Source organism: Sciurus vulgaris, assembly GCF_902686455.1.
Source record: "Sciurus vulgaris genome assembly, chromosome: 4".
Classification (NCBI taxonomy): domain Eukaryota; kingdom Metazoa; phylum Chordata; class Mammalia; order Rodentia; family Sciuridae; genus Sciurus; species Sciurus vulgaris.
The window spans coordinates 154,849,314-154,876,238 of NC_136464.1; the positions used below are offsets into that span (position 1 = coordinate 154,849,314).

Consider the following 26,925-nt stretch of genomic DNA (forward strand, 5'->3'; position numbering starts at 1 on the left):
CCAGTACATTGACAAAGGGCATGAATGCTGGGACTATCCTGTCTCCCATCCCTGTCCTCAAGCTGTGTGCTCTCCATTCCCTCATCATATCCCAAGTCATTGCCTTCTGTCCACTTCTGTTACCTCCATCCAAGGTCATGACACCATCATTTTTCACCTAGATGAGCCCCTGTCAAAATCTCCCACAGTGTCCAGAGGGATCTTTTGGAAGCATGAATCAGATTATACCACTGTCTTTGCTTAAACCCCTTTTATAGTTTCACGTCTGGCTTAGAGTAAAAGTGAAGCCCCTCATTAGAGCTTCACAGTTCTGTCTCAATCTGACTGCTGTCTTCTTCTTTTCCCTCTCACGTACTCATGACTGACTTCTTCCCAGGTCCAGAGCTTAGGTTCAGTGTCCTCTATGCCAAGAGACCTTCTCTGATCACCAATACAGAGAATCCACTCAGTTGGCAACCCCTTTTATATCATCCTTTTATTTCTTGGCAAAGCAATTATAAAAATCATATTCCAGTTTTTGTTTTTTTAAGTCCATTTTCTCCATTAGATAGAGTCTATGACAGCAGATAACACTGATTTACTACTCTATCCCAGCACCTAAAATTGCAGAGACTTGAGAAACATTTACAAAATGAATACATTTAAGTTGAACATGGAAGTAGGAGCAGAAGTTAGCCAGGTAAGGTAGTAGGAGGGAGAAAGCATTCCTTGTGCAGGGAAATTAATGTTCTACTGCCCAGAAGTGGGAGGATGCTTAGCACATTTTTAAAACTAAAATAACTTAAAACTTAGCACCTCATAGACTTTGCTAAGGATATTCCAAAAGAACAATAAGGAGTCATAGAAAAGTTCAAGGAAGTGGAGTAACAACACACTTCTTACAAAAATTCTCAAAAATTGTTGAAGAAAAGTTATGCTTTTTATATTGGGCACAGTGGTGCATGCCTGCAATCCCAGATGCTCAGGAGGCTGAGGCAGGAGGATCGAGAGTTTAAAACCAGCCTTAGCAACATTGAGGTGCTAAGCAACTCAGTGAGACCCTGTCTCTAAAAAAAATACAAAATGGGGCTGGGGATGTCACTTAGGGGTCAAGTGCCCCTGAGTTCAATCCCTGGTACCCCCACCCACAAAATGTTATGTTTTTTATGCTGTAGTTTATTATATAATTGCCACCAAAAGATATCGACTTGTAAATGTTGCCTTATTAAGAAAAAGGGTCATTGCAGATATAAATAAAGACCTTGAGATGTGAAGAGATGGCCTTGGATTATCCACGAAATGTTATAACAGTTCTCCACTTAAGAGAGAAGCAAAAGGAGTTGACACAGATACACAGAGAAGTCCTTGTGATTGTGGAGGCAGAGTCTTGAGTGATGCAGCTGCAAACCAAAGAATGCCTGGAGCCACAAGAAAAGACAAGACGGATTCTTCCCTTGTACCTTTGGAGAACCAGTGGACCTGCTGACACCTTGATTTCATACTTCTGGCCTTTAGAAATCTGAGCAAATACATTCCAGTCGTTTTAAGCCACCAAATTTGTGGTAATTTGTTATGGCAGCCACAAGAAACTAATGCATGCCCTTTCTTAAAGAGAGAGAGAGAGAGGAAAGAGAAGTTCAGATGATTTGAATCATTATGCACACTGGCCTCTCCACCGAGTTCAGGACTGAAGTGAGTGTAGATTGTCAAAGTTCACTGGCTGTCCTCAGTAAGCCTTCTTTCCCTTCTGCACCATTGTCATAAGTCTAGTGGGTAAAGGAAAGTCTGTGCCCCTCAAGTTGGCTACTTCATTTTGTGTCAGCTGAAGAAATTTCATCTGTCCCATAGAGGAAAAACTGGCAGAGAAATGATATATGCTTATTTCCAAGGTGGCACAAAAACATGAGCATAAGGAATCCAAGGTATGAGTGAAAAAGAGAGATTACCTGTGCCACGGAACTCCATGCTCCAATCACAGCTATGGAGAGCCATGTGTATTGTGGAAATAAACGAAGACCAACCAAGTGAGAAAAACTAAGGCTATTTATCCAGCATTTCCTACAACAGGGAGTCAGCCATCTGTATTTTAGCAGAGATTTAAAGGCAGGCAGAGCATGAGAAAGCTCAGGAAGAAAGGGAAGGCTCAGCTGTGCCCTAATGGAAGTGATGGTGAAGGGAAGATGCCAGCAGGCTGTCTAGGAGCAGGGCACTGTTTGGCATTGGTTAGGGGACGTCCATGGCTTTTTCTAGTTGGTCCCAAGTTGAAGGTGGGGACAAAAATTGAAGTTCTCAGTTACTTATCAAGTCCTAGCCATTTGAGACTGATTGTTGCAGGGGCTATTGTTTAGCTTCCTTGTTACCAGAGATAGCAGTCTGACTTCCTATAAATCTGACTCCTAATGTGCTACCTTCCTGGGTGGTTATCATAGCAAAGGTGTTGCTTTCCTGGCAGGTTGCTGTAGGCTGTGGGTCAACGTTCTGCTTTTTAATATGAGCTGGCCATTTCCCATCCGTGTTTTCTGTCACCCAAGGCACTCAGAGTTCAGTGAAGACTAAAAGAGCATTGTAGTTGGCCTGAATGATGTAGTACACATGACACTTTGGGCAGAAAGGCTGTGGACATCTGTGATTTGTTCAAACATCTCACTGAATGTGTAGGATTATATGAGAAGAAGCTCAGAGCCAGACAAGAGGAGCTACTCAATTTAAGTAACTATTATTGTACCTTCAAAAACATGAAGGAAAAGCTATTGGAAAAGCTGCATCGGCTAATGGAAAGACAGCCGGCCCTGAGTGAACAGCTGAGGACAGTGGCTCTCTGGGACATTTGTACTACCAGTGTTGGATTTTTTATGGGGAAAACAAATGACTATGCTTATATTTCACATTCATAAGGGAAAGACCCTGAGTTGCAAGGAGATAAAGAGCACATGACTGTTGTTCTGAGGCAGTGTTGCCGAACTTTATGAGTAGGGTCCAGGTCTCAACAGGTAAAAACAAAATCTCCTGCATGGGTGCTGGCGCTCACCAAAAAAGTCCTGGGGAGCACTGTTTGGGGTCCGTTGCAGAAATCAGGTAGTGTCTGGAATAGAAAGGTCTTGTCTTAGAGCGAAGCTGATCCTGGCCCTGCTCAGCACTTCAGCTAACTTAGGCTTGCACAGCATGGAGCGCAAGCCCTCTTTCTCTACCCTTTGCCCCATGACCTCCTCCACCCTCCAAACTTAGAAACCTTCAGCATTTCAAGACCCCATCTTCCTGTGTTCTCAGGGCTGAGTAAAGCAGTAAATGCCAATCTAGTTGTAACACTATCGAAGACCTTCAACATTGGGAATTGCATCCCCTACACTGTAGTGAAATGCACTGAAACTCAAAACTATCGATTTATGTTGGCCAAACCAGCAGAAAGAATGTGGGAAGTGCCTTGTTTGGGGGCTCAGGCTGATGGCCTCATTAACACCATCAAGGAAGAATTTTAAAATTAACCGAGGGTTCCATAGGGAAGTGTTTGCCTTAACGAAGCCATCCAGCAACAGTTCACAATCAGCGACACTATTTCCCCACCAGGGGAGATTTGGCAATGTGTGAGGACATTTATGGTCTTCGCAGCTAAGGTGCTACTGGTATGTAGTGTGTAGAGGCCAAGGATACTACTAGTAATTAGCACTAAGCAGTGTTATTAACATGTGGGAAGAACAAGAACAGCAATGATGGCATCAATTTCAGGAAATGAAGATCTGGGAGAACAAGGCACAAGGCAGCTTTTCTTGCCTGATAACTGGAGGCCTCCTCTTTTTCTACTTTCCCCCAGGGTTGAAACTTAGGCATGGCCAGATGAGCCAACTGGGACCTTGTGGGTGAAAACACTAATGATGTAAATAATAAAGAGGAGTAGGATCTGGGTTAACCAGGCAGTCTTTTGGAACAAAACCATCTACCCCCTCAGGATCCTCACATACCTCTGGACTGTTGCTTAGGAGAAAATTAACTTTTCTGTTTGGTGACTGTTAGGGAAAAGGAAAGTATTCAGAAAGGAGAATCACTCATGCTATCAAAAATAGTAGATCTGAGTAGTGACTCTTGAGATGTCAATACCAAAAATGCCAGTGCCTCAAAACCTTCTGCAGATGTTATGTAACGGATCAGCTCCCAGTCAGTGCTTGGGAGCCACGTGGGGTGGGAACACGTGAGCGCCAGCTGGAGTGCTGAGCTGGTGTTCAGAAAGCTGTGCTGGGCTGGTCGAGGTGCTGCTTTAGACACACGTGCCAGTATTTTTAGAAGGCGCTTTTAAAATCTCAGTTTGGGGGGCTTTACTCTCCTTCTAAGCCACTCCAACTGATTCCTCAGTCTGCTCCAGATCTCCATTTTACAAAAGCTGTTTTAGAATATCTCGATTTTGATTGCTTTCATCCCAGACACACTACATATAAAGCTTAGGGAAGTGGCACTTATTCCAAACTCCACAGGTGGTAGCAACAGGGAGTCTTGGTGTTGTGTTAGGGTTGACTGAGAAACCAGGTGGAGTACAAGCACAGGATGGGCCCGCTTTGCTAGAACATGCAGCTGGGAAGATGCACTGTCCCTTCCTGTAAAGAGCCTACATTTGCCATAATCCTTCTGTGAAGTGTGAAAATCATTGTGTTTCTATAGGAAGTGAACTTTAGTCATCAATTATATCAGGAATGCTCTGTTCGGCTCACCCACACAGGCAAGCTGGGGACTAATCAAGGGTAGAGAAAACTCCAAAATCCATGATAGAGGAGGTGGCAAATCCACCAGGCATTAGAGATGCTCAAGGGGAGCCGGGCAATCACTTATGGAGATGCGAGAGGATATTCTGAACCCAGGAGAGATTTGACTTGGTAATCACTGATAACCTTGATATTCTCAAGGGTGCCTTCTGACTCAGAGAATGTGAACATCTAAGGGCAACTTTTTGGAGAAAAGAGAGCCAGAATTGCCAGTTCTCTCTTTTTGTCATTGATTTTGTGCCATTTTTATAAAAAGTCTCCAGAACCGAATGTGCTTCCTGACTCTCTTTTGCACATAGTGACAGAGGGGAATATGGTTCCATTTGGAGACTTTGTACCTTTGCCAAATTAAGAGTAAGCTTGCCTTTGTAATCAGGATAGGGCAGAAAGCACAGAGCATCGACTGTTCCTAATGAATTATTCTGGATGAACTTGAACCATCTCCTTAACTGCTCAGAACAACTGAGTATGGAGCAGAGATAAATTTAGGGGCCTCTGCCTGAGGGTGCTTTTATTCTGGCTGGTTTAAAAGGAGATTAGAGAAGTTAAAAAAAAAAATCTTTATTTAAAGAGCATCCCCTATCCAGCATGCAACATGTCACCAAAGTTGTCTAAAAAACCCAGTCTAAAAACCTTTGCCTTGTTAAAGATTCACCAAAGGTACAAATGGGTCCCTTTGAATGCCTGAATCTTGTGCACTCAGGTGAGCTGCTGGTGCCTGCAGTAGAATTCTATAATCATTTTTATTCCTCGGCACCTTCTATAACACTCCAGCCTACCTACCAACTGTTTCTGAGTGGGGGAAGGATCTGCCTAAATGGAGGTTCTCATGCCACTGGGAATATAGCCAAAGAATATGTTCCTCCTCCTCTCTATACATCACCATCTGGGTTGCCTCTCTAAATCTTTCCATCACAGAATGCCCATTTCTTGAGTGGCCTGGCTGAAGGTGGGAAATGTTTCAACTTTCATCTTACCAAATCCCCAGAACATCTGTAAAGCTAATGTTAGTTCAGACCACATGGAGAATGATACTTTTCACCTCAAAGAGCTATGAATATACTTTCTAAAACAAAGGTTTAACCATATCTTCCTTGCCCGGTTTGTTTATTATGGGAGATTCAGTCACCAAAGAAACAATTCATGTGTTTGGTCTGATTTCTTATATGTATTAGTCACAGGTTTGAATTAGAATAAAGAAATATCAGAGGTGATTAACTTATGAAGACAGTTCTGGTGGTTCCAGTGCAAGATTGGGCAGTCCCATTGCTTTGGACCTCTGATAAGGGCAGCACATTATAACAAGTGCACATGGTAGAGCCAACTGCTTGTATCTCAAGCCAGGAAGTAGAGACAGAAGATAGAACCAGAATCCCACAATCCCTTTCAAGGGCATGTCCCTAATGACTTAAGGACTGCCTTCCACCACCTCCCAATAGTACCACCCTGGGGACCAAATCTTTAACACATAGGCCTTTGGAGGGACAATCATCTACACTGTAGCCCTGTATAGTCAGTCCTACGTATCCATGAGCTCTACCAATCAATCGAGTATCAGATTCAACCAACCATGGATCAAAACTAATTGAAAAAAAAAAAGTTGCAGATCTACTAAACAGACTATTTTGCTCATAATTATTCCCTTAAAAAAATGCAACATAACAACAATTTACATATCACTTACAGTATAATATTATAAGTCAATATTATAAGTAATCTAAAGATGATTTGAAATATATAGGAGAATATATGTAGATTATATGTGAATACTGTGCCCTTTCATATAAGGGACTTGAGCATCCATGGACTTGGGTACACATGGAGGTTCACGGAACCAAATCCCTGCAGATACTAAGAGCTGTACTTGGGTAGACTGAGATCTTTAGGAGAAGTTCAACAGCTTCCTACAAGCACCTCACTAAGGTCTTTCACTATCATCTTTCTTAAGGAGTATCTGCATTGTTCAGAAATCTCCACAGCCAAAGAAAATGCAACCCTCTTGGAGAATTAGTCAATAAAATTTAAGGGTGACAAAACTATCAGAATGGAGCGGGTGCCCCCAAAGGCAGGCGCCCACCCCTACAGGAGAAGTACTACTTTCTTCCTCGCTGAAGGCAGTGAAAACGTCCTTTGTGTGAACACAAAAGCTTTCTATTTACTGGCCATTTAGGTTCATGGTGTCTCTAAATTGTGGCTTTCAGCTGGCAAAGATTTTGGCATTCTCTCTAAAGTAATTCAGCATTTGTTTTTCTTCTCTGCAATTTTCATCATGACAAAATATAATTCCCACTTAAATTAATTAAAATACTTAAAATCTAAATTGTAATTGGAAAGAAAGACAGTGGAGCTTTTTTTTTTTTCCTTCTAATATATGCCTAAGTGCTGCAATATTTTTTTAAACTGGGTTTATGCTGACCCTAGTGTAAGGAAAAAGTGGTTGCTGTAATTCTGTGTTGTTTCTGCTGCTGTTATTCATCCTGAGCCTTTCAGAATTTTACTAATCCCCAATGTGAGTCATGAAGCCTCTCACTCTTGTCCTGAAGGCAAGTGGTACAAGATTTGTAATAGTCATAATTATCTTTCAGACTCCATGATCCCCCAAGTTATTACTTCATTATAACTCCACTTCTGAAAGAGAGTTCATTGTTTCTTTTTCTCTGATCCAATGGACATCTTGATAGAAAGTTAGCTTCAGCATCTTTAATTTTTAATTGACTGTTGATATGAGAAATAGATGTTTGCCATCCTTGCCCACTCGTCCGCCTCTGACCACGGGCACTGATAGAAATGTCTCAGCTCTATTCACAATGGAACAGCATGCTTAGGCCACAACCTCAGCTGCTGGGGTAAGGAGAAAGCCACCAGCCCATGAGACTTCAGTTCTGATGCAAGTCTTCTAGCCTCTCTGAGACTCAATTTCCTCATCAGTAAAGTGAAAGATTGGATTAGTTCAATGAATGTTAAGAGTCCACACGTAGTAGCAGGGCCAATAGCAATTCAGACCAACATTTATTGAGCAGCTATCACAAACTTGTTAATATTCCAGGCACTGTTTGGTACCTAATGGAAAGAGGGAGTGGGAGGCAGACTAATTAATGAGTAATGATGATCAATTAATAGTATGATGAGAACCAAGTTCAAAATAAGTCATGAAAGCCATCAAAGCATGGCATGAGCCCCCGGGTCCTTTTCAATCCTTCAGAAATCTAATGAAATACCTACATTTTCTCTGCTAAGCCTGAGGTTCCTGACTACAATAACTAGTATCTTTCTGATAGTTGGAAAATGTCAGCTTAGTGTGGCAAGATTGGTTCTGTTATACTGGTTCAGAGCCCTGGCTGTAACTAGCAATTCTGGCACCTGGGCCTATGAGATTAAACCCTAAAATCATCTTCTTAACTCGTGTTTCAGCGCAGAGATGGCTGTTATTAACAATGGGCACCATCTGGTAGCTTTCTATTTTAACTACTCATTCCTACTAACCAGACACTGTGCTTTTTAAATTACTGTTTTAAATTTATGTGACCTCTAAGTATCCATGACCTGAGACAAAATATTCTGGTCATCCTGCCCTTTCTATAGTCTTCATTTTGATTTAATATGAGAAACTATACTGTTACTTAAGAGCAATTCGTTACACTAACCAACATTTTTCAAATGTGAGGTTTATGAAATAAAAATTAGCAAAAAGAGGGCTTGCTGGCACACACACACCCACCCAGAGTGACTGTGTGCACCACTACCAGGTGGTGAGTGTTTCAAGTTCCAATTTTGAATTGTTCTACATCTGCCTGCCGCTCTCAGAGTCTGGCACATAGTGGGCATTTGATGAAAATGTAACCAGAAGCCTGCCCATGGACTGGCCACATTGTGGCCATTCAGTTTGGTTTTTAGCCTACTGCCTGAAAGCTGGTCAGATGCCCAAAATGTAGCACACACCCCAGGATATGTTGTCAGTTGTGAGGACAATCATTATGTAATTCAAAGTCGTCTTCCTGTGTTCCAAAGCTCTGCTTCCTGAATTAAAATCTCCATGGACACATCGGTAGGCATTATTGTTCCATGTCAATGGTCCTGGTGTTGCTGATCATATCTTCTGCATTATTGATTCTGTTCTTGGTTATTCATATCTTTAAATTTTTGCTAATATCCTCCTGTGAATGACTTTTCCTCTCCTTGTTCTTTTTTTAAATTATAGGGTATTATAGTTGTGCATAGTAGCTGGGTTCATCTCAATAAATTTGTACATGCATGGCATTGTATTTTATTTCATGTCCTTCCACTTTTCCCTCTCCTTCTCCCTTCCCCCTTCTCCTTTCTTTGCTCAACTGATCTTCTTTACACTCACCTATTTATTTATTTTTGATTAGTTCTTTCTACTTATATATAAAGGTTAAATTCCTTCTGCTATATTTATATATGCCCCTAGCATGATTTTTTAAAATTCATGTCTCATTTCTTCTCCTTTCCCATCTCTCCCATCTCCCTCTCAGTCTCCTTCTACTCTACTGATTTTCCCTGTATTGTTACGTTATCTTATCCTCCCCTCCTTTCCTTTATTTTGCTCCAGCTTCCATATGAGAAAAAACATTTGGCCCTTGATTTTCTGAGACTGGCTTATTTTACTTAGCATAATGTTCCTATTTCCATCCATTTTACCAGTAAATGCCATAATTTCATTCTTCTTCATGACTGAGTTAAACTCCATTGTGTGTGTATGTGTGTGTGTGTCACAATTTCTTTTTTTTTAAATTCATTCTAATTAGTTATACATGACAGTAGAATGCATTTTGACATCGTACATCAAAGAAGTATAATTTTAATCATTCTTCTGGTTCTACATGATATAGAATCACATTGGTCATATAATCATGTGTGTACATAGGATAATAATTTCTGATTCATTTTACTACCCTTCCTACCTCCAAACCACCTCCCCTCCCTACACTCCCCTCTGCCTAATCCAAAGTACCTCTATTTTTCCCTAGATGCCCACTTATGTGAAGTAACATTTGCATATCTAAGAAAACATTTGGCCTTTGGTTTTTTGAGATTGATTTATTTTGCTTAGCATGATATTCTCCAGCTTCATCCATTTATCTGCAAATGCTGCAATGTCATTCTTCTTTAAGACTGAGTAATATTCCATTGTGTATATAAACCACATTTTCTTTATCCATTCATCTGTTGAAGGATTCTAGCTTGGCTCCATAGTTTGACTATTGTGAATTGAGCTGCCATAAATATTGATGTGGCTACATCAGTGTAGTATGCTAATTTTAAGTCCTTTGGGTATAAATTGAGGAGTGGGATAACTTGGTATATTTAATATACCAATGGTGGTTCCATTCCAAGTGTTCTGAGGAATCTCCATACTGCTTTCCATAATGTATACTACAATTTCTTAATCCATTCATCTGTTGATGGTCATCTGGGTTGATTATAGCTTTGATTATTGTGAATTGTGCTGCTATAGACATTGAGTTGACTATATCCCTACAGTATGCTGATTTTAGTTCTTTTGGATAACATTTCTCAAAAGAAGAAATATAAATGGCCAACAACTATATGAAAAAAAAAAAGTTCAGCATCTCTAGCAATCATGGAAATGCAAATCAAAATTCCACTACCATTTTATCTCACTGCAGTTAGAATGACAATTTTCAAGAATACAAATAATAATAAATGCTGGTGAGGATTTGGGGGAAAAGGTACCCTTGTACATTGTTGGTGGGACTGTAGACTAGTACAACCACTCTGGAAAGCAGTATGGAGATTCCTCAAAAACTAGAAATGGAACCACCATATGATCCTTCTTGTTCTTTAAGAAATGAAATCTCCTGCAGGGCTACCTGAGAGGGCCAGATCGGCCACAATGGCCCAAATGAATGTTGGGGGAAACTGGGTAAGCTTAGTAATGCCCTAATTTACTTCTCCCTGCTTTTGGCTATGAGGAAAGGCAGAAAAAAATCATAAATACTAAAATCTAATAATTTCCCTTTTCCCCTTTTACCTCCACCTCCTTCATGAAATTCTTCCTCTTCTTTTTACCCCAGTTCAATTCATGGGGCATTTTCTCTGTGTCCTATCTCCAATTCAAGTCTCCCATTCCTTTTTTACTAAACAGAATGAAATATTGTATTCACACAGTGTGGATAAGGGCTTTAAAGAAACATGTTTTGAACTTAGAAAACTAAAAATTGCATGAATAAGCTGAAATTTTCAAAGATGAACTCAGACATCAGCATTAAATCGGAATTGAGTGTTCTTGGTTACTAAAGCATAAAATGGTTAAAAATGCATAATGGAAAAGTTAATAAATTAGACTATAGTTTTAAACTGCTATACTTAAAAAGAAGACCACATTCAAAAGGCTAACATGTTTCAACAACTACCTACAAAGATAAATATTTATAACATAATAGACTAAGGGATAAAATTTTAATGTAGAACACATTCTTACAAACCAATTAGAAAAAAAATCTCAACTGCAAATGCATAAAAGGACATGAATAAGTAATTGCAAAAGAAGAAATACAAATGGCTAATATGCATGTGGGAAAAAGTGTACAATATTACTGGCAATCAAACCAATTCAGATTTCAAGCAATGAAGGTTTATATTTGTTTAAAAATTTACAAAAAAAAAAAAAAAAAAAAAACCACCTAACCTCAGTGAGGAGTCAGGCAAATGATCATTCAAACTGTGGTGAAAGTATGATTTGGGTCAGTACAATGTTGTTTAAATATACAAATAAGTAGGAAATTTTCTAGGGGTTTGTGTACTGCCCTCCCACAAATGAGTATCACTTGACTGTGGGGCATCTGGGGTGTTTTCTAAAATATCCTTTGTATTTTTCTATCTGTAGTGAACATTGATTATCATTATAAGCACATAAATATTAAGTGATTTCTTGAGAACAAGATACCTGGTTTTATACAGCATAGTTTATCGGTGCAGCTCACTGAGAGAAATACTAAGTTCTTTGCTATTCAGGATACTTAGTATTGAATTTAATGAACATGAACACTGAGAATTGAAATCTAATGAAAACAGTTGTTTCTCATCCTCGGGCCAAGATCATTTTATAGACACAGAGTAAGCTCTGCGGCAGGTGCGCACAATTCCTTTAGCAGAACAATAGCATCTGTTCACCAATACTACCTCTACGAGCAACTGTGCTGTTGCCCACACGTCGTAAAGACCACAGCGATCCTGTGAGGAACCCTAGAACAGTAAACATGGACCTGTCATGCGGGGTGGAAGCTTCCATCACCACATTTCTTGGTTTATGAGGTTTTGCTTTCTTCTAACATTTCTCTTGGAAAAAAATGAGTTAGTTATCTCACAAGCGATACACATACACAGCTCAAAGGGTGGGTGGAGAGAAACCCAATGAAAGTACCCCTTTATCAGCCTATCACTTCCAGTGAATCTATAATCTTGTTCCAAAGAGGGTAAGCAAGAGGTCTGAAGATAACTGACTTCCATGTCGAAGAAGTCCACCTTGTTCTTCTCATTGTTTTCCTGGTTCCATAGCCAAGCACTGAGCTGACCAGAGGTATGACTGAGGGTGGCCATATATTTCAAATCCAGGCTATTGTGTATTTCAAAATGGCATGTGTGTTGCCACCCAATTCTGATGCGTGGTTGTTGTTCTTTCCCCAGAATGTCGTGTGGTGAAGTCCACTTCTTACACCAAAATAGCTTCATCATCCCGCCGAAGCACCACCAAGAGCCCAGGACCTTCCCGGCGCAGCAAATCCCCTGCCTCCACCAGCTCAGGTAAAGCAGCAGAGGAGACTGCAAGCGATTGCCTTGTTTCTGACGCATGAGGAGCAGAGGGTGTGTGAAGCCAGAGCGTGAGGTTTTTAAGACAGTGTGGATTCCGGTTTATAATTTTAGAACATGTTAGAGCTGTTGAACAGATTTACCAGAGTCTAGCATGTTGGCTGTAAGGGAAAAAAACATTGAGCTTGGAAAAATGTACTCAGTGAGACTCAGGAAACCCAGATTTACCCACAAATGAAAGTACACTACTGACTTTTATCATTTCAGCCACAGAAGCTAATCTTTCAGGGTCTAGAAATTTCTGTTATGGCATTTATTCTGCTTGGAGGGCTGGCTTATGAAGTGTTTCCTATTTGTCTTTGCTGAACCTGTGTATAACACATTTTTGACTCTGGCCTTAGTTTTTTTTTTTTTTTTTTTTTTTTTTTTTTCCACAACCGTGGAGCTAAAAGCACTTATGTGGGAGAGTAGAACAGGGACCAACACTGCAGTGACCTTGGCTGGGCCGTCTGGCTGTGGGCCAGGTGTGGTGTGAGGGTGGGACTGTGTACTTGCAGGATGCGCATCTCAGCCCTGCCTTCCCCTCCTTGGATCTTAAAACTGACAGTTTTAAGATCAGTTAGAAGGCGTCATGCTTTGGTCTCAAGTGTAAGGTCCGTTTCACGATGGAAGGGAGTTATTTATTAAATGATATAAATTGTTGAATGGGAATTATTAAATGATGCAAACCACAAAGTGGTTATTATCTGATTTCGTGAAAGCTAGGGAAGCTCTTAAAATATCTTCAAAGATCTTTAGAGCCTATGTGGAGGGAGTCCTTCCTTTACTCAACAGCATAGCCCAGGGTCTAAATGTAAAAAGCAGTATGCTGGGGCTGCATAAGAAGGAACTCCTAATAGACTGGACAGCTAGACCACCCTGCCCAACTGGGTTCCCTAAGAGTCACCTTCCCCTTGGGGCTTTTCCACCTCCTGCTATTTTCTGTCAATTCTCCAAAGACCACTTTCTCCCCTGACATTCACTCTAAGGATGGCAAAGATGGGTGACCACTGACCTCTTTCCACAACAGGGCCTACATCATAGCTAGTCAGGGAATAAGTCTCAGAACATGGCTGGCACTTGAGATGCAGCTTGTTTGCCTGTTAATTTATAGGTGGGCAGAGAACTTAATGATATAGCTCATCAAGGTTGAATGGAACCGTAAAATAAGTCCTTACTAAGGGAGAAGGTAGTAAGACTCAAATTTTAGAGTGTATGAGAGTCACTTGGGAGCTTGGTAAAATTTGTCATCCTGATCCCCTGCTCCCTCAGATTCCCCTGGACATGAACCTGTGCTTTAGCAAGTCTCAAGGTAATTCTGGTCAGGTAGTCCATGGCCCACATTTCAAGAAACAGTGGTTCTCAGCCTAGCAGCATCACTACCTCCTGAGCACATATCAGCCATGCCAGGTCTTCAGCCCCTCACTGGACCCACTGAATCAAAAACTCTGGAACTGGGGATAAGGAGGTGGGGTTTCCAAAGCATCAGTGATTCTGATGCTTGCTCATATTTGAGAGTCACTAGGTTGTGAGTAACAGAAAGGAAATAAATACAGAAATCCATTTAATTCTGGATAACCCAGGGGAATAGATATGGTATGCTCATCTTCGTTTGGCCTTGCAGAAATGACTTACTTTCTGTATTTCCACTTGTCTCCAAGTAGCCATGTCCATCTCCAGCCCCTGTCACTGAAGAGTAGAGCTCTAGGTACTTTGAAGTATAGCTCAAGAGAGCAATGAGCAGTGGAGAGCACCAAATGACAACTTCTTCTGCCTCCTGACCTTAATTCTAGCCTGAGAATTAAGACACTAAATAGAAGAAGGAATTCTGTCTGAAAACCATCCTTTCTCTGGCATTTTAGGGAAGGTCCCTCCTTTCAAGAGAGACACCCCACACAGAGAGAAGAGAACCTCCACATAATGACAAGTGTTTCTAGAACTGCTGTAGGTTACAAACCTGGAAGACTTACTTATCTGGCCCACTGACTGGCTGACAGGTTTAAAGTGAGGTCTTTGCTAAAGAAATTCTTTATTTCTTCTAACCAAACCTGGGCTATGGGATGAACCCCATAGAGCAGTAAAGGTCACAAGCCTAGACAACCTGTTGTCACTAAAATTTTAGTTATTTAGTGCAATCATGAATGAAGATGAAGGGGAAAGAGCTCCCACACATATTGAAAGGTCATCAATACTATTAAAAATAATCACCATTGGACTGGATGTGTAGCTCAGTGATGGAGAACTTGCCTTGCTTGCACAAGGCCGCAGGTTCAGTCCCCAGCACTGCAAATAAAAAAAAATTATAAATATTTAAAAACTAAATTAGTCCCCAATCCACGCTAACATAGACCTTGACAGATTTTACTTAATCTTTCTACTCTCCTTCCTTTCTGTATTACTACTAATAAAAGAATTCAGATGGGGGTGACATCTGATAATGAGAGTGATTAGCCTAGTTCTTATGTCTTTTACATTATAGATGATTCAAGATAATCAATATGTCCTATCGATCTTAATTTGTTGTTGCTAATAATTATAGGCAGTCGGATACTCCTAGGACATTTTTTTCCTTTCCTTTTTTGTTTTTGGTTTATTTGCTTGTTTTGGTCTCCATAAGTCAAAAAAGGAATGGTGGACAATGTTATTCACATGTTAAAGAACAGATTCACAAATATAATGTTAAAAGATAATTATGAATATAAGCAATAATTGCATCTTAGAATTAACTGATAATATAATTACCACTTAGCACCTCTAGATTTATATTCATTTACCAAAAATAATTGTGGAAACTCAAAAAAAAGCAGGTAGGCAAACATAATTAAGAGTAATTTGTATTTGTTACTGCCAACATTTGTAATTATTTCTTGTAGAAGCATAAGGTAGGTAGACACATTACTTCAAAATCAGCAGGTTGCTTAGAACAAATATTTCCATTTTCTATTGTTTGCTTGAAGCCCTTTTCAACTCTAGTTAAAATCTGGTTGATTTAACCAGCACTAACTTGAAATTTGTAATAGGTAAGACAGGCCAGGTATTAATTACTCCATAAAGAAAATGGAATCCAAATCTATTTTTAAAGCAATATGTACTTTAAAAATTTTACATTTTATTCAAGGTATCTATAACTTTTAGGTTAAAATAAATGATATGGTACCAAAGATGATTTGTTTAATGTGAGCCTTTCATATATATGAAATTTTCCATTTCCTGCATTTTGACCTAGAAGAGATAACATACAACCATTTCCTGGTTACAATATGCAGTTATTTCCAGCTCTTAATAAGCAGTGATTATCACTTTATTCTGACTTTCTTTCAAGTCTTACCACCTTCTCTGAATGATTTTAATCTGCAGAGGGTTCACAGAGTAGCCATTCTCCAGTCACAAATGTGTGAACTATGTCAATGATCTCAAGAACACTCCATTTCTGGGGGACCTGAGCCCACAGCTTATGAATTCCAGTGGTGCTGCCTTTCTCATGGGGACAAGTGCAGCTGTAGTATATAGGGGAGCTGTCCTTTAGACTCCTCCACAGCTCTGGCCCAGGCTTCCCATTCCTACTCACCCATGTGTCTTGAAACCAGGGGAAAGGATTGATAAATAATGTCTATATTAATTGCATCAGTTTTCTTAAAATAACCTGTTTGATGTTTTTTCATAAATCACAGGGAGTAGAATGTGAATGATTTTACTTTATATCCCAAAAATATCGATGTTGCCCCAAACTCAGTTACCACCATGAATCTGGATTTCAAACATTAAATAATCTTTGTTTTTTCTCCTAAAACATTAACCTGAAATTTGAAATAATTTCTACTTCAGTTGTTTAAATTTCACCTTCCAAAATGCAGCTTCCTACATTATTTAGAAATTGGGGCATATTTAAAAGTTAACATTTGCTCAGTGTTAGGGTCATGCAACTGTTAACAATTTTATGATGTGTTAGTTAGATTTCCATTACTATAACAAAATACCTGAGATAATCGGCTGAAAAAGGGAAAGATTTATTCTGGCTCACTATTTTGGAGATTTCAGTCTATGATTGGTTGAGACCCCATTTCTTTTGGGCCTGTGGCAAGCAGTGTATCATGATGGGAGTGCATGGCAGAGGAAGCTGCTTACCTCATGGTAACCAGGAAGTGAAGAAAGAAAGAGAGATCAGTATCCCACAACCCTTTTCAATTATGTCTCCAACGACCTGACTTCCACCCACTAGGCCACTCTTAAAGGTTCTATCACTTCCCAGTAGCACCACAAGCTGGGGTCCAAGGCTTCAACATGTGGGTCTTCAAGGGACACTTATCTGAACCATAGCATATGGTTAATTTATATTTAAATGAAACAGCATAGTGTACTTAGGACTTTAGTCTCCCCTGATCTTTTGTGATCTCTCAACAAATATGATAATCTATTATTATTTGTTTGTAGAAACTAGAAAGCAGAGCAAGGCTAAGTTCACAGCTCTGGCCAGAGTCAGAATTGAGTAGCAGCACAAGGTTGGTACTGGGGCTCATGGAACTCTAGCTACAAGCTGGCAGTCTCTGATATCTGCTTCTTTTCTCCACTTACAAGTTTTAATTGCCAGGAAATAGCTACTCTAGTACCTCGTTTGAGTTTTGAATTGATAACATCATAATACCTTGCAACATAAGCCTAAGTATTTAGTCTTCTAGCACCAGCTTCCCAGAAAGGTAAATGGTTCGCCCCAACCTCATGATGGATGACAGTGGTGGACAGAAACTTGCCTTTGTAGGTCAGCATTAGAACAAGGACAAGAATCCTCTATAAATCTTTGTCCTTACCCATTTCTCTTCTCAGGACTAAAAGAAGTTAAAAGTGATTTATTCATGTAAGGTGTTCATTTACACATTCATAAATATCAGTCACAGGCCTGCTAGCATGGAGCATTTGCTATGCGCTAATGATGTAGAGATGAAAGGAAAGAGCCCTTACTCTCAAGAAGCACAGAGGCAAGGCCCCTCCCCAAATAATTTATAGATAACATAACTCACATAGCTGTTGAATTATCATAGTCTGTATTACAGAAGGGGCCCAAAGAATGAAAAGGGAACTAGAAGAAAGAGAAACCAGAAACATTAATAACACCCAAAAGAAAATCATGCCCCCAGGACTGGGACTTTGGATACAGAATCACTGAGAACCTGGAAAAATTATTTTTAGTTGGTTTATAAAGAAACAAGAATATATGAGAGCATCATAAAGCATAAACATGGGTTAAATCTTTAAACGTGTGTGTCTTTGAAACACAGACATCTTATAAGATACTTAATTTAAAAGTAAATTATTAAAAGACAATCCCCTACCTATATGGAAAAGTTATAACAAAATATCTCCAAAAATAACAATAGACACTAATTTGATTTCAATAAAGACCAATAAAGTTTTAATTTTGTTTCACATTTTTCTCTTCATGTGAAAGTGTAAGAAAACCATATTTACCTGTCTTGAAGTTTTATTGCTTCAATCCTCCTTAGAATTTACATATGTCAAAATTTCGACCTTTTCTTGGATCCTTCAGAACTTTGAGAATTTTGCTTTGTTTTGTTTTGGAGTTTGATTCCATTCCAATACATAGCCAACTTCTTCTTATAGAATAATGTTTTAGTCACCTTTTTTTGCTGCTGTGACTAAAAGACCTACGAGAACAATTGTAGAAGAGGAAAAGTTTATTTAGGGGCTCACAGTTTCAGAGGTCTCAATCCATAGACTGTAGTCTCCATTCCTCAGGGCTTGAGGTGAAGCAGAACAGCATGGTGGAAGAGTGTGGTGGAAGGAAGCAGCTCACGTGATGATCAAGAAGCAGAAAGAGACTCCACTCACTAGATACTATATACCCCAAAGGCATGCCCCCAATGACCCACCTCCTCCAGCCATACCCTACCCACCTTCAGTTACCACTCAGTTAATCCCATCAGGGGATTAATTCACTGGCTCTCTTAACCCAATCATTTGTCTTCTAAACTTTCTATTGTCTCACACATGAGCTTTTGGGAAACACCTCACATCCAAACCATATAACAAATGACATCCTCGATCTAGAATCTCAGTCTACAGAAATCATGGCAAGCATAATTAAGCCTGCCATGGTGCTTTGCGTCCATCAATTTGAGTATAAACTAATGCACTTTCTTTCCCTTCAGAAGCACATAGTCTAAAAGCACAGTTACTCTCTGTATCTGCAGATTCTGTATTTATCAACTCAACAATTTCAGATCAAAGATATTCAGGAAAAAAGTTGTCAGTTCTGATCATGAAGACATTTTTCCTATCATGATTCCCTAAATAATACAGTATAACAACTATGTATATAGTATTTACATTATATTAGGGAATGTAAGTAATAAGAGATGATTACCAGAATATCAAAGGATGACAAAATAGTCTTGGCATAATGAGAGACACTAATAGCAACAATCATTGATTTATCCAGTACACACTGAGAACCCATCATAGACCATCAATGCTGGGTACTGGGAATGGAAGATTGAGCATACAAAAAAGAGAAAATCCGAGTACCCTTAATGAACTTGTACCATCAAAGCACCATTCCATACTTCCCAGGCATGATACTTTTTGTTTATGACTTGGGAAATCCTGAAGTCTTTTTATTTATGCTATTCAAATTTTACTTTTTTATGGTTACATAAAATATTTTATGCAACATATGCAGATAAGACAAGAATCAAAGCTGGGGAAGTGAAGAGAATTTTAATCAGCTCCAATTTGTCAAATTCTTTTGATTTCTATCAAACACCTTCAAAGGCAGATTGCTAGCTATTAATCTTCAGCTCAGTCTTCCTTTGGTGCAGATATTTCAATCTTACACATTCTATGGAGGATGTCTTCTACTTTGTGACTCCAAAGGAATTGTTGAAAACAATATGCACCAAGAAAACCAAGAGGCTGATAATTCATCTCTTGAATTTTTGGAATTTCTTGTGGCATATAGAGCCCATCTCTTTGTCCATTTTCTGTCTTTTCACCCATCAGCTCCCTCTAGTACTGACCCCAGCAAGATCTCCAAAAATACTTGTCAAAGCTTTGAACCATTATCTTTATTTACTATTTATTTGGGGATAGCATGCCATGTAAGCCTCTTTTATAACTCCCTGCTGTTGATGCCCCAGGTTAATTAGACATTTCCTGAGTGTCTGCTGTGTTCCAGGCATGTATTGGGCCCCAAGGATACAAAGATAATTAAACCACAGTCCTTGTCTTTCGAGTTGCTTGCATTCTAATTGGGAGACAAACATATACACCATTTCTGTTAATAGTGTAGTAAGTGACATAGAGACCCAGAGGAAGAAAGGGTTCAATCTCATTAATAGAGTCAAAAAAAAAAAGCTTCTAAGAGACAAGGGCTCACAAGTTAGGACTAGAAGAACCCTTCCAGAATAAGAAGGGCCAGGAGGGCACTCCCTTTGTGAGTTAAGGCACAAACCCATGAAAATATACGATATGTTAGGGAGCAGTTATTAGTCCAATAAAAATAAGTAATAGAATTCTAGGAAAGGACTGAAGAACACGGTGATAGTCCATTTGCTTTTCAGATTGCACAGGGCCATGAAGGCATGTTAGGAGGTGAAAGGGGATTTTTATCAAGGGCTTGATAATTACAGTTGAGGTTTAGAAACAGTGGCACTATAGTAGAAAGGATGGCTCCTGATGAGGGGCCAGGATAACTCTGGGAGACCCCTGCCATCACCTTGGAAAGAAATTGTCAGAACTGAAACCACTCCATTAGAAATGGGGGAGACTTCAAAAGGGAAATGAAACCAGAAATTTAACTGGATGTGAAGCCAGAGGGAGAGAGGAATCAGGGATGAGGAACAGGTTTAGGTTTGTCCAGTGAGGAAGAGAGGTAGGGAATGAGCTCCATTTTAGACACGTGGAGTGGGACATGCTTCGGACAGGTCAGCAACTAGGACTAAGGAACTGTGTTGAAGCTGATGAGGTGTATTTGGGAGATGCTGGCAGATAGCAGTGATTTAAATAATTGAAATGTAAGATTCCTTTCTCTACCCCACTGAGAGTTTTGTGAAGAGGAAAATGGAATCCTGAGGAACAGGTGCAATTCTCAGAGCAGGTTAGAGGAGAGCAGAGGACAATGAGTGCAGTGGCAGAGTCAAAGAGACAAGGTTGAGATGGAGGAAGAGGCCAGAAGTAGTGGATGCTGAGAAGCCAAGAAGCATCTAAAAGCAAGTCATAGGATTTGGGGGGACACCACTCAATGTCTGGGAAGGAGCTGTTTCAGTGGTCATGGGGTCTCATCTGGAAATGCTGTCCATGGGATCATTACAGGGCTGCCCCTGAAGCTGACTTCCAGGCTTACTGAAGTGGGCACTGCTACTGGTGGTGATCAGAGAGGCTTCTGACTCAGTCCTGACCCTCACCCACCGCAGCCATCGGTGTCCACGGTTGCCCAATTCCCTTGTATAACTACAGCCTGTCCTCGATCCCATCTGATCAGGGTTCAAAAATTCCTTCCTTTTGTGTCTGTCAACTCTAGATGACCATATTTTATTAAGTTAAACTTTTATCTATTTCCTTTGAGATGATCTTTGATTCCTTCTCCCTGCTCCTTCCACATTCAGTTTGTCTGCCCCCTTTGTCATGCCCTCACTCCCTTTCCCCCTGGGTGGCCTCTCTCTGTTCTAGGACTCCTCTGCTTATCACAGGCTACGGAAAAGCCTGCTGGCTGACCTCCTTGCCTTTATTCTCTGCTTCATACATCTGCCCAGCACACCAGTGTCCCACTTGCTGCCTTTACTCACTGCCACACAGTCCAAATTCCTTGTCGTCAGGTGAAGAACTGTCTTGATTTGGCCAAGGTCTTCCTTTCCAGCCACATCTCCTTATTCTCCCTCCTAGAAACTAATGTGTTTCTCCAGATAACTCTTGGAATTTCCCAATATCTATCTCATACAGTGTCTTCCTCTGTCACTTCAGATGTCAAAAACCAGTGCATCTGTTGTGGTCTGAATGTAAGCTCTTGTGTTCACACAGGAATGTTCAGAGTTGGAATGCTTAGATTACGCTGGGTAGTAACCGTTAGCAGGTAGTGTGTGGCTGGAGGAAGTCAGCCACTGGGGGTGTGCCTTTGGGGCTTCCATCTTATCCCTGGTATCTTGCTTTCTCTCTGTTTTCTGGCTGCCATGAACCAAGCAGTTTTTCTCAGCCATGATGACCTGCCTCACCTCTTGCCCAGAGTGATGAACTGGCTGACTAGACTGAACTCAGGAACAGTGAGCCCAAAATAAACTTTTCCTCCTGTAAGTCGTTCTGGTCAGGAATTTTGATCACAATGATCAACAGCTAACTAACACAACACCCAACTCTTCCCAGCTGATCTCTGCAAAATGTTCCCTGGTCATCTATCTCTCCGTTGCATCTTCTCCAACCCTAGAGTCCTATGGCAATTGGTTGGGCTCCCAGTCTACAAGTGACATGTTGTACCACCCTACCAGACTGTAAGGTCTCAAAGAGGGAGTTCTTTGTTTGTTCTGTAACACCTGTGAGCTCATGGTTGCTAACTGGTAAATGTTGACTGGGTGAGTGAACTGAGAAATACTAGAAGCTGATGAGCTTGCCTAGATTTTTTGAGGCTTAAGGAACTAGCTCTAAGTTTTTATTTTAAAAATTCACACAGTCATGTCCCTTTCTTCCTCTCTTCTGTTCTTTCTTCTCCTCTTTTCTCATTGTTCTCAGCAAATGGGCCGTTTGGAAAAATTCAAAGCTCTTCATCACCTTAGGAGGGAGCACCTGTGAAGCTAGAATCAGGAAAGAACACCTTTTTCCTACTCTGTTAGATAGTCATCTCTCGTCTCTTTGTATGCTTGTCTGTCCGCCCTTCCTTGAACTTTCTTGTTTCTTTCTTCTCAACAATGCAGCAGGCAATGGACAAAGGTTGGGAAAAGATATTTTAGGGAATTGACAGCCTCTATGAGGATTAGGGAGTAACAGTCTCAGGCTGGAAGCCAGACTCCCTGAGGAGATGTACCTCAGTTGCTGCCCCCCAAACCTACAGACACACACACACATATATGAACACATTCCCTCCCCTCAACCCAACAAGTGTAGGACAGAAATAAATGAGCCTCTCTGTGTGTTAAAAGCAGACAGGGAAATGGCAAGGTAGATTTTATGTCCAGAAAGTTACTCACTGTTGCAATAAAAAAAGAAGAGGAAGAAAAGAAACGCCAGAATTTTGTGTTACAGCAAAAATGTTGAAGTTTATATATCCTTGAAAGAGTGTAAAAATAATCTGGCCTGAAGGATAAAAGACCTTATAGAAAAGAAGAAGGAAAATTAAGGCAAAAAACCAATAACCATTGAAGATTGTCACTTTGAAATTTATTTTCACTTAACAAACACTATTTTGTCATAAAATAAAATTCCCTATTAAGAAATTAATTTTAAATGTCTTCTTCATAAAATAATACATTATCATCATTAAACATTTCAGAAATGTAGGAAAATCAACTGTCTATAGTTCTACCACTTAATATATATTTCTAGTTTTTTCAATGTGTGCTTTTTACTTTGTTGTGACTTTAATAAGATATTAATAAAATCATCAAATTAGATTTTGTTTGATAACAGGACAAAATTACAAATACAAATCTTCTTATAAACAAAAACAATAAGGATCAAATGGAGTTGTATAGACATTGTTTCTCATACCATAACCATATTTAAATGCAGGAAAAGCTTGACAGAAAATATTTCAGGTACTCAGTCCCAGCAAGCTTTCTTATTCTAAAAAGCAAGGAGAAGCCTTGTAGCCTGTGGTAGCAGGGTGTGTGAGTGGGTTTCCTGTCTGGCATTTCTCCCAGCAGAGTTCATAACTACTTTATAGAAAGTTAGGAGTGATTTATAAATTATCCCTTTGTCCTCTCTTCATGTCCATGTTTGATAACAGCTTTGAGATCTATGCATCTAAAGAAAGAGAGGACAGATCAAAAGTTCATCAACTCTCTGATTTTGGTACAAAGAACCGACTCAGGTTGGGGTGGGGAATCATCTCTAAAGCTCTGATCTTTTATTTCAGTAGATTTAGTATTTTAAAATAGTCACATGTGTGTCTGTTCCCCCTCCCCCTTCTCCTCAGAGAGAACTAGACGTCCTTACTTAATTCCTTACAGATACTTAGTGTTTTAGGAGAGTCCCACTTCAACAGAAGTTTGATTTTCCCCATGAATTCTCATTTTATTCCTGGTGATATACACACTATAATGTTGGGTGATTCTAGACCAATCCATATCATTTCTGTGTGTGTTTTTTTTAAATCCACTGTATTTAGCACAGTGTCCACATATGCAAAAACACAATCAAAATTTGTTGAATGAAAAAAAATTGCTCACCTTTTAATTAAATTGTCTTGCTTAGAAATCTCTAATTTTTTTAATCAGTTTGAGATATTTAAAACCATTTAGCTTTCTCTTGGTGTATGAGTCTTAGGAAGCAACTGTAAAGAGGAGAAACCTTTTAAGACCGTAGAGGGTTTGCTCAATTAACAGACACATATATCTAAAGTCATTTAAAAGGAGTAATGAATTAGTCAAGGATAAGCCAAGTGTTTCCAAATGCCATAATGTTTTGATAACTTTCATATTCATTTATGAGCTTCCTGGAGAATAGGACCAATAAGGGTCTAGCATGTACTTTGAGTACACTCTGTGTACTAATAGGTTGATATAGAATTCTGGCTTTGTGGCTTCAATTAGTAAAAAAGAGTAGGATCAACTGTCTGAAATGATGAAGGAAGAAGTGAATCCAGACACTTTATGAATAGTATTATTTATTATTATTGTGCTACACCAATACACAGTCATTCTTCCTCATCAACAGGGGTATATTCCAAGACATTCTATGGATGCTTGACACCTAAGAGAATACCAAACCCTACATATACTACATTTTTCCTATACATACCTACATTTGATAAAGTTTAGTTTATGAGTTAGTAAGAGATTAATAGCAATAACTAGTAATAAATACAACAGTTATAACAATGCACTGTAATGAAAGATTTTGAAAACTTATGACTGGTTTATTTCTGGAGTTTTCCATTTACTAATGTTTTCAGATAGCAATTGACCTCACGTAACTGAAACTGCGGACAGTGAAACCACAGATGAGGAGAGACTTCTGTGTCCTGTTGGATCCCTGATAGGCGTAGGTGACATTTAAGTTGAAAGAATGTGTCATGGATGAGTGCTGGTAAGAGCTCTGTGGTCAGATTTCTTACACAGCCCTTTGGGGCCCAGTTATGTAAGTGACCATCATGGTGTCTGCTAATAATCCATCCTTCTCATTCAAGAGGTAACAAGCAGAGCAAGGGAATTCAGGATTGAAGGGAAATGTCCCCAGATAGATCTGAGTGAAGGAAACCAGGGCTGGGCCCAAGGCAGTGGTGAATTCTTTACCAATTCTGAGTTCAGCGAATTTAGATTGAAATAATTCATTGTTAGACTTGGCTATTTAAGAATGACCATGGAAAGTTGAAAATTCTTCCCATTCAGGATAAAGAATTGTTTAATAAGGGCCTCTGGAAAATAATGCCAGTTGAATTTTAATAAGTACAAATAAATAAGTAACAAAGCCCTTCTCACTGGCACTCAGGGACTTGTGGTGTCACAGAACAGAAAGCAAGTGAACTCAATACAAGTGTCAAAATTACTTATGAAAGAAAACTATTCTAGCAATGATTCAACAAGAAGGAATATAATATCTTCTGGGTGTCAAGAGCCCCTTTAAGAGGTTGCTAATGCTATCGGGGTTAAAAAGAGTCTGAAAAGACCTCTGAAACTAATAGCACAGACTGTCCCCAAATTTCAGGTAGGTTGTGTTGTAAATCATAAATGATGTGTTTGGCATTTGAGTTTCATTTCTCCAATAGTAATGGAAGAGAAAGTACTGGACACAGTGTCTTTGAAAAAAGGAGGTAGGTCCGAGGTCCCCAATGAGGAGAGAGACCTTGAGGTCCTCACTCTGCAGTGGAATGGAAGTTCTGTGTTCCCCAAAGTGCCAGGACTGGTTGCTCCTGGGAAAAGCGCTAAGTCTTTTGAATGAGACATAACTGAGGTTCAGTTCTAGCTCTGCTGCCTTTCAGCTGTTTGTCTTTGAGCAAGTTACTTCTTTGAAAGTCAGTTTCTTCCGCTAAAACAGAAAAAGCAAGACGGACCAGTGTGGCAGACTTGATGTCACATGAGGGCCTTCAGCTCAGTGTGTTCCAACTCTCTCTTATTCTTCCGAATTTGCTCCTTCTAATCTTCTTCAATCAATCCATTAGCAAATACTGTAGTCTAAAGTTTTTATCTCTTAAATATTTCTGCAACATTTCCATTTACTTCCACCCTCATTGCCTACCCTGAACCAAACCTCACCATCTCTGGCCATAAGACCTTAATGTATCCCACTCTCTCCTACCTTGACATTCTCATAAGGATTAGCCTGTGCCCAATATTGTTCTCCTCTACTCCATTCTTGGCAGGGCAAGAGCTCTTGAGAGCTCTTTAAAATGCAAACCTGGTCCCTTGGCACACACTTAAAATCATTCAATAACTTCTCTTTGCCCTTTGTATAAAAACCAAACTTCTTAGAATTAATTTTAATGCTTTGCACTTCCCACAGCCCATCTCTTCCTCCATCTTCATTCATAACTCCCTTCTCTCTCCACCTCCACCTATCTGTTGTGGCTAACTTATGCGAGTCTCTTCCACAAATGACACTAGCTCCTTCTTCCATGCCCAGCCGTCAAACACATGGTCTTCTGGACTTGAGACACATTTCCCTCATTGTACCCTCTGCAGAATCATCTGGCCAACTCCCTTACCCATGGCCCTCTCCAAAGGCCAACCTTGACTCTTTTGGTTGTAGACCTTCAGTGATTTGAACCTGTTAGAATTCCAATAGCAACACCCTGTACTTCCCCTCTCAAAATGCTGCATTGTAGTAACTAGTTTAGTTCTCTGATTTCCCCTTGGGGTGGAAGGCTGGTGCAGCTAGCCACGGTGTAGGTTTGAATTTCCTAGGTTAGATTTTGACGTTTGTCCCCCATTTGCTTGTTAAATTGCTCATCGTCTTTATGACTCAATTTCCTCATCAGTGAAATGGAGAGAAATAATTATGTCTACCTCAGAGTCTTTGCGAGATTTAATTGAGATAATATGTATACCTATAAATGCATAGATGTGTGTGCATTTATGAAGAGATGTAAGTGTATTGCCTTATGCATACAAAATAAATTTTCAATAAACTGCAGTACATGTTTAATGGGTACTAAATACAAATGTATTGTTATTGTTTTGAATTTTAAAGCAAGGTGTTTATGCCGAGAGCT

The 26,925-nt window shown here is 39.8% G+C and overlaps 1 protein-coding gene across 7 annotated transcripts in view; it reads left to right on the top strand.

Annotated features, from left to right (window-relative positions):
- DCLK1 (doublecortin like kinase 1) overlaps positions 1-26,925 on the top strand; it is a 329,057-nt gene that overhangs the window by 223,610 nt on the left and 78,522 nt on the right. For all 7 annotated transcript variants that reach the window (XR_013763385.1, XR_013763386.1, XM_079137379.1 and 4 more), the window contains exon 5: positions 12,396-12,512. Coding sequence is in view for 5 of the 7 variants with exons in the window: in XM_079137379.1 (XP_078993505.1) it covers positions 12,396-12,512 (117 nt within the window). In the remaining 2 variants the exon portion in view is untranslated. The remainder of the gene's footprint in view (positions 1-12,395; positions 12,513-26,925) is intronic.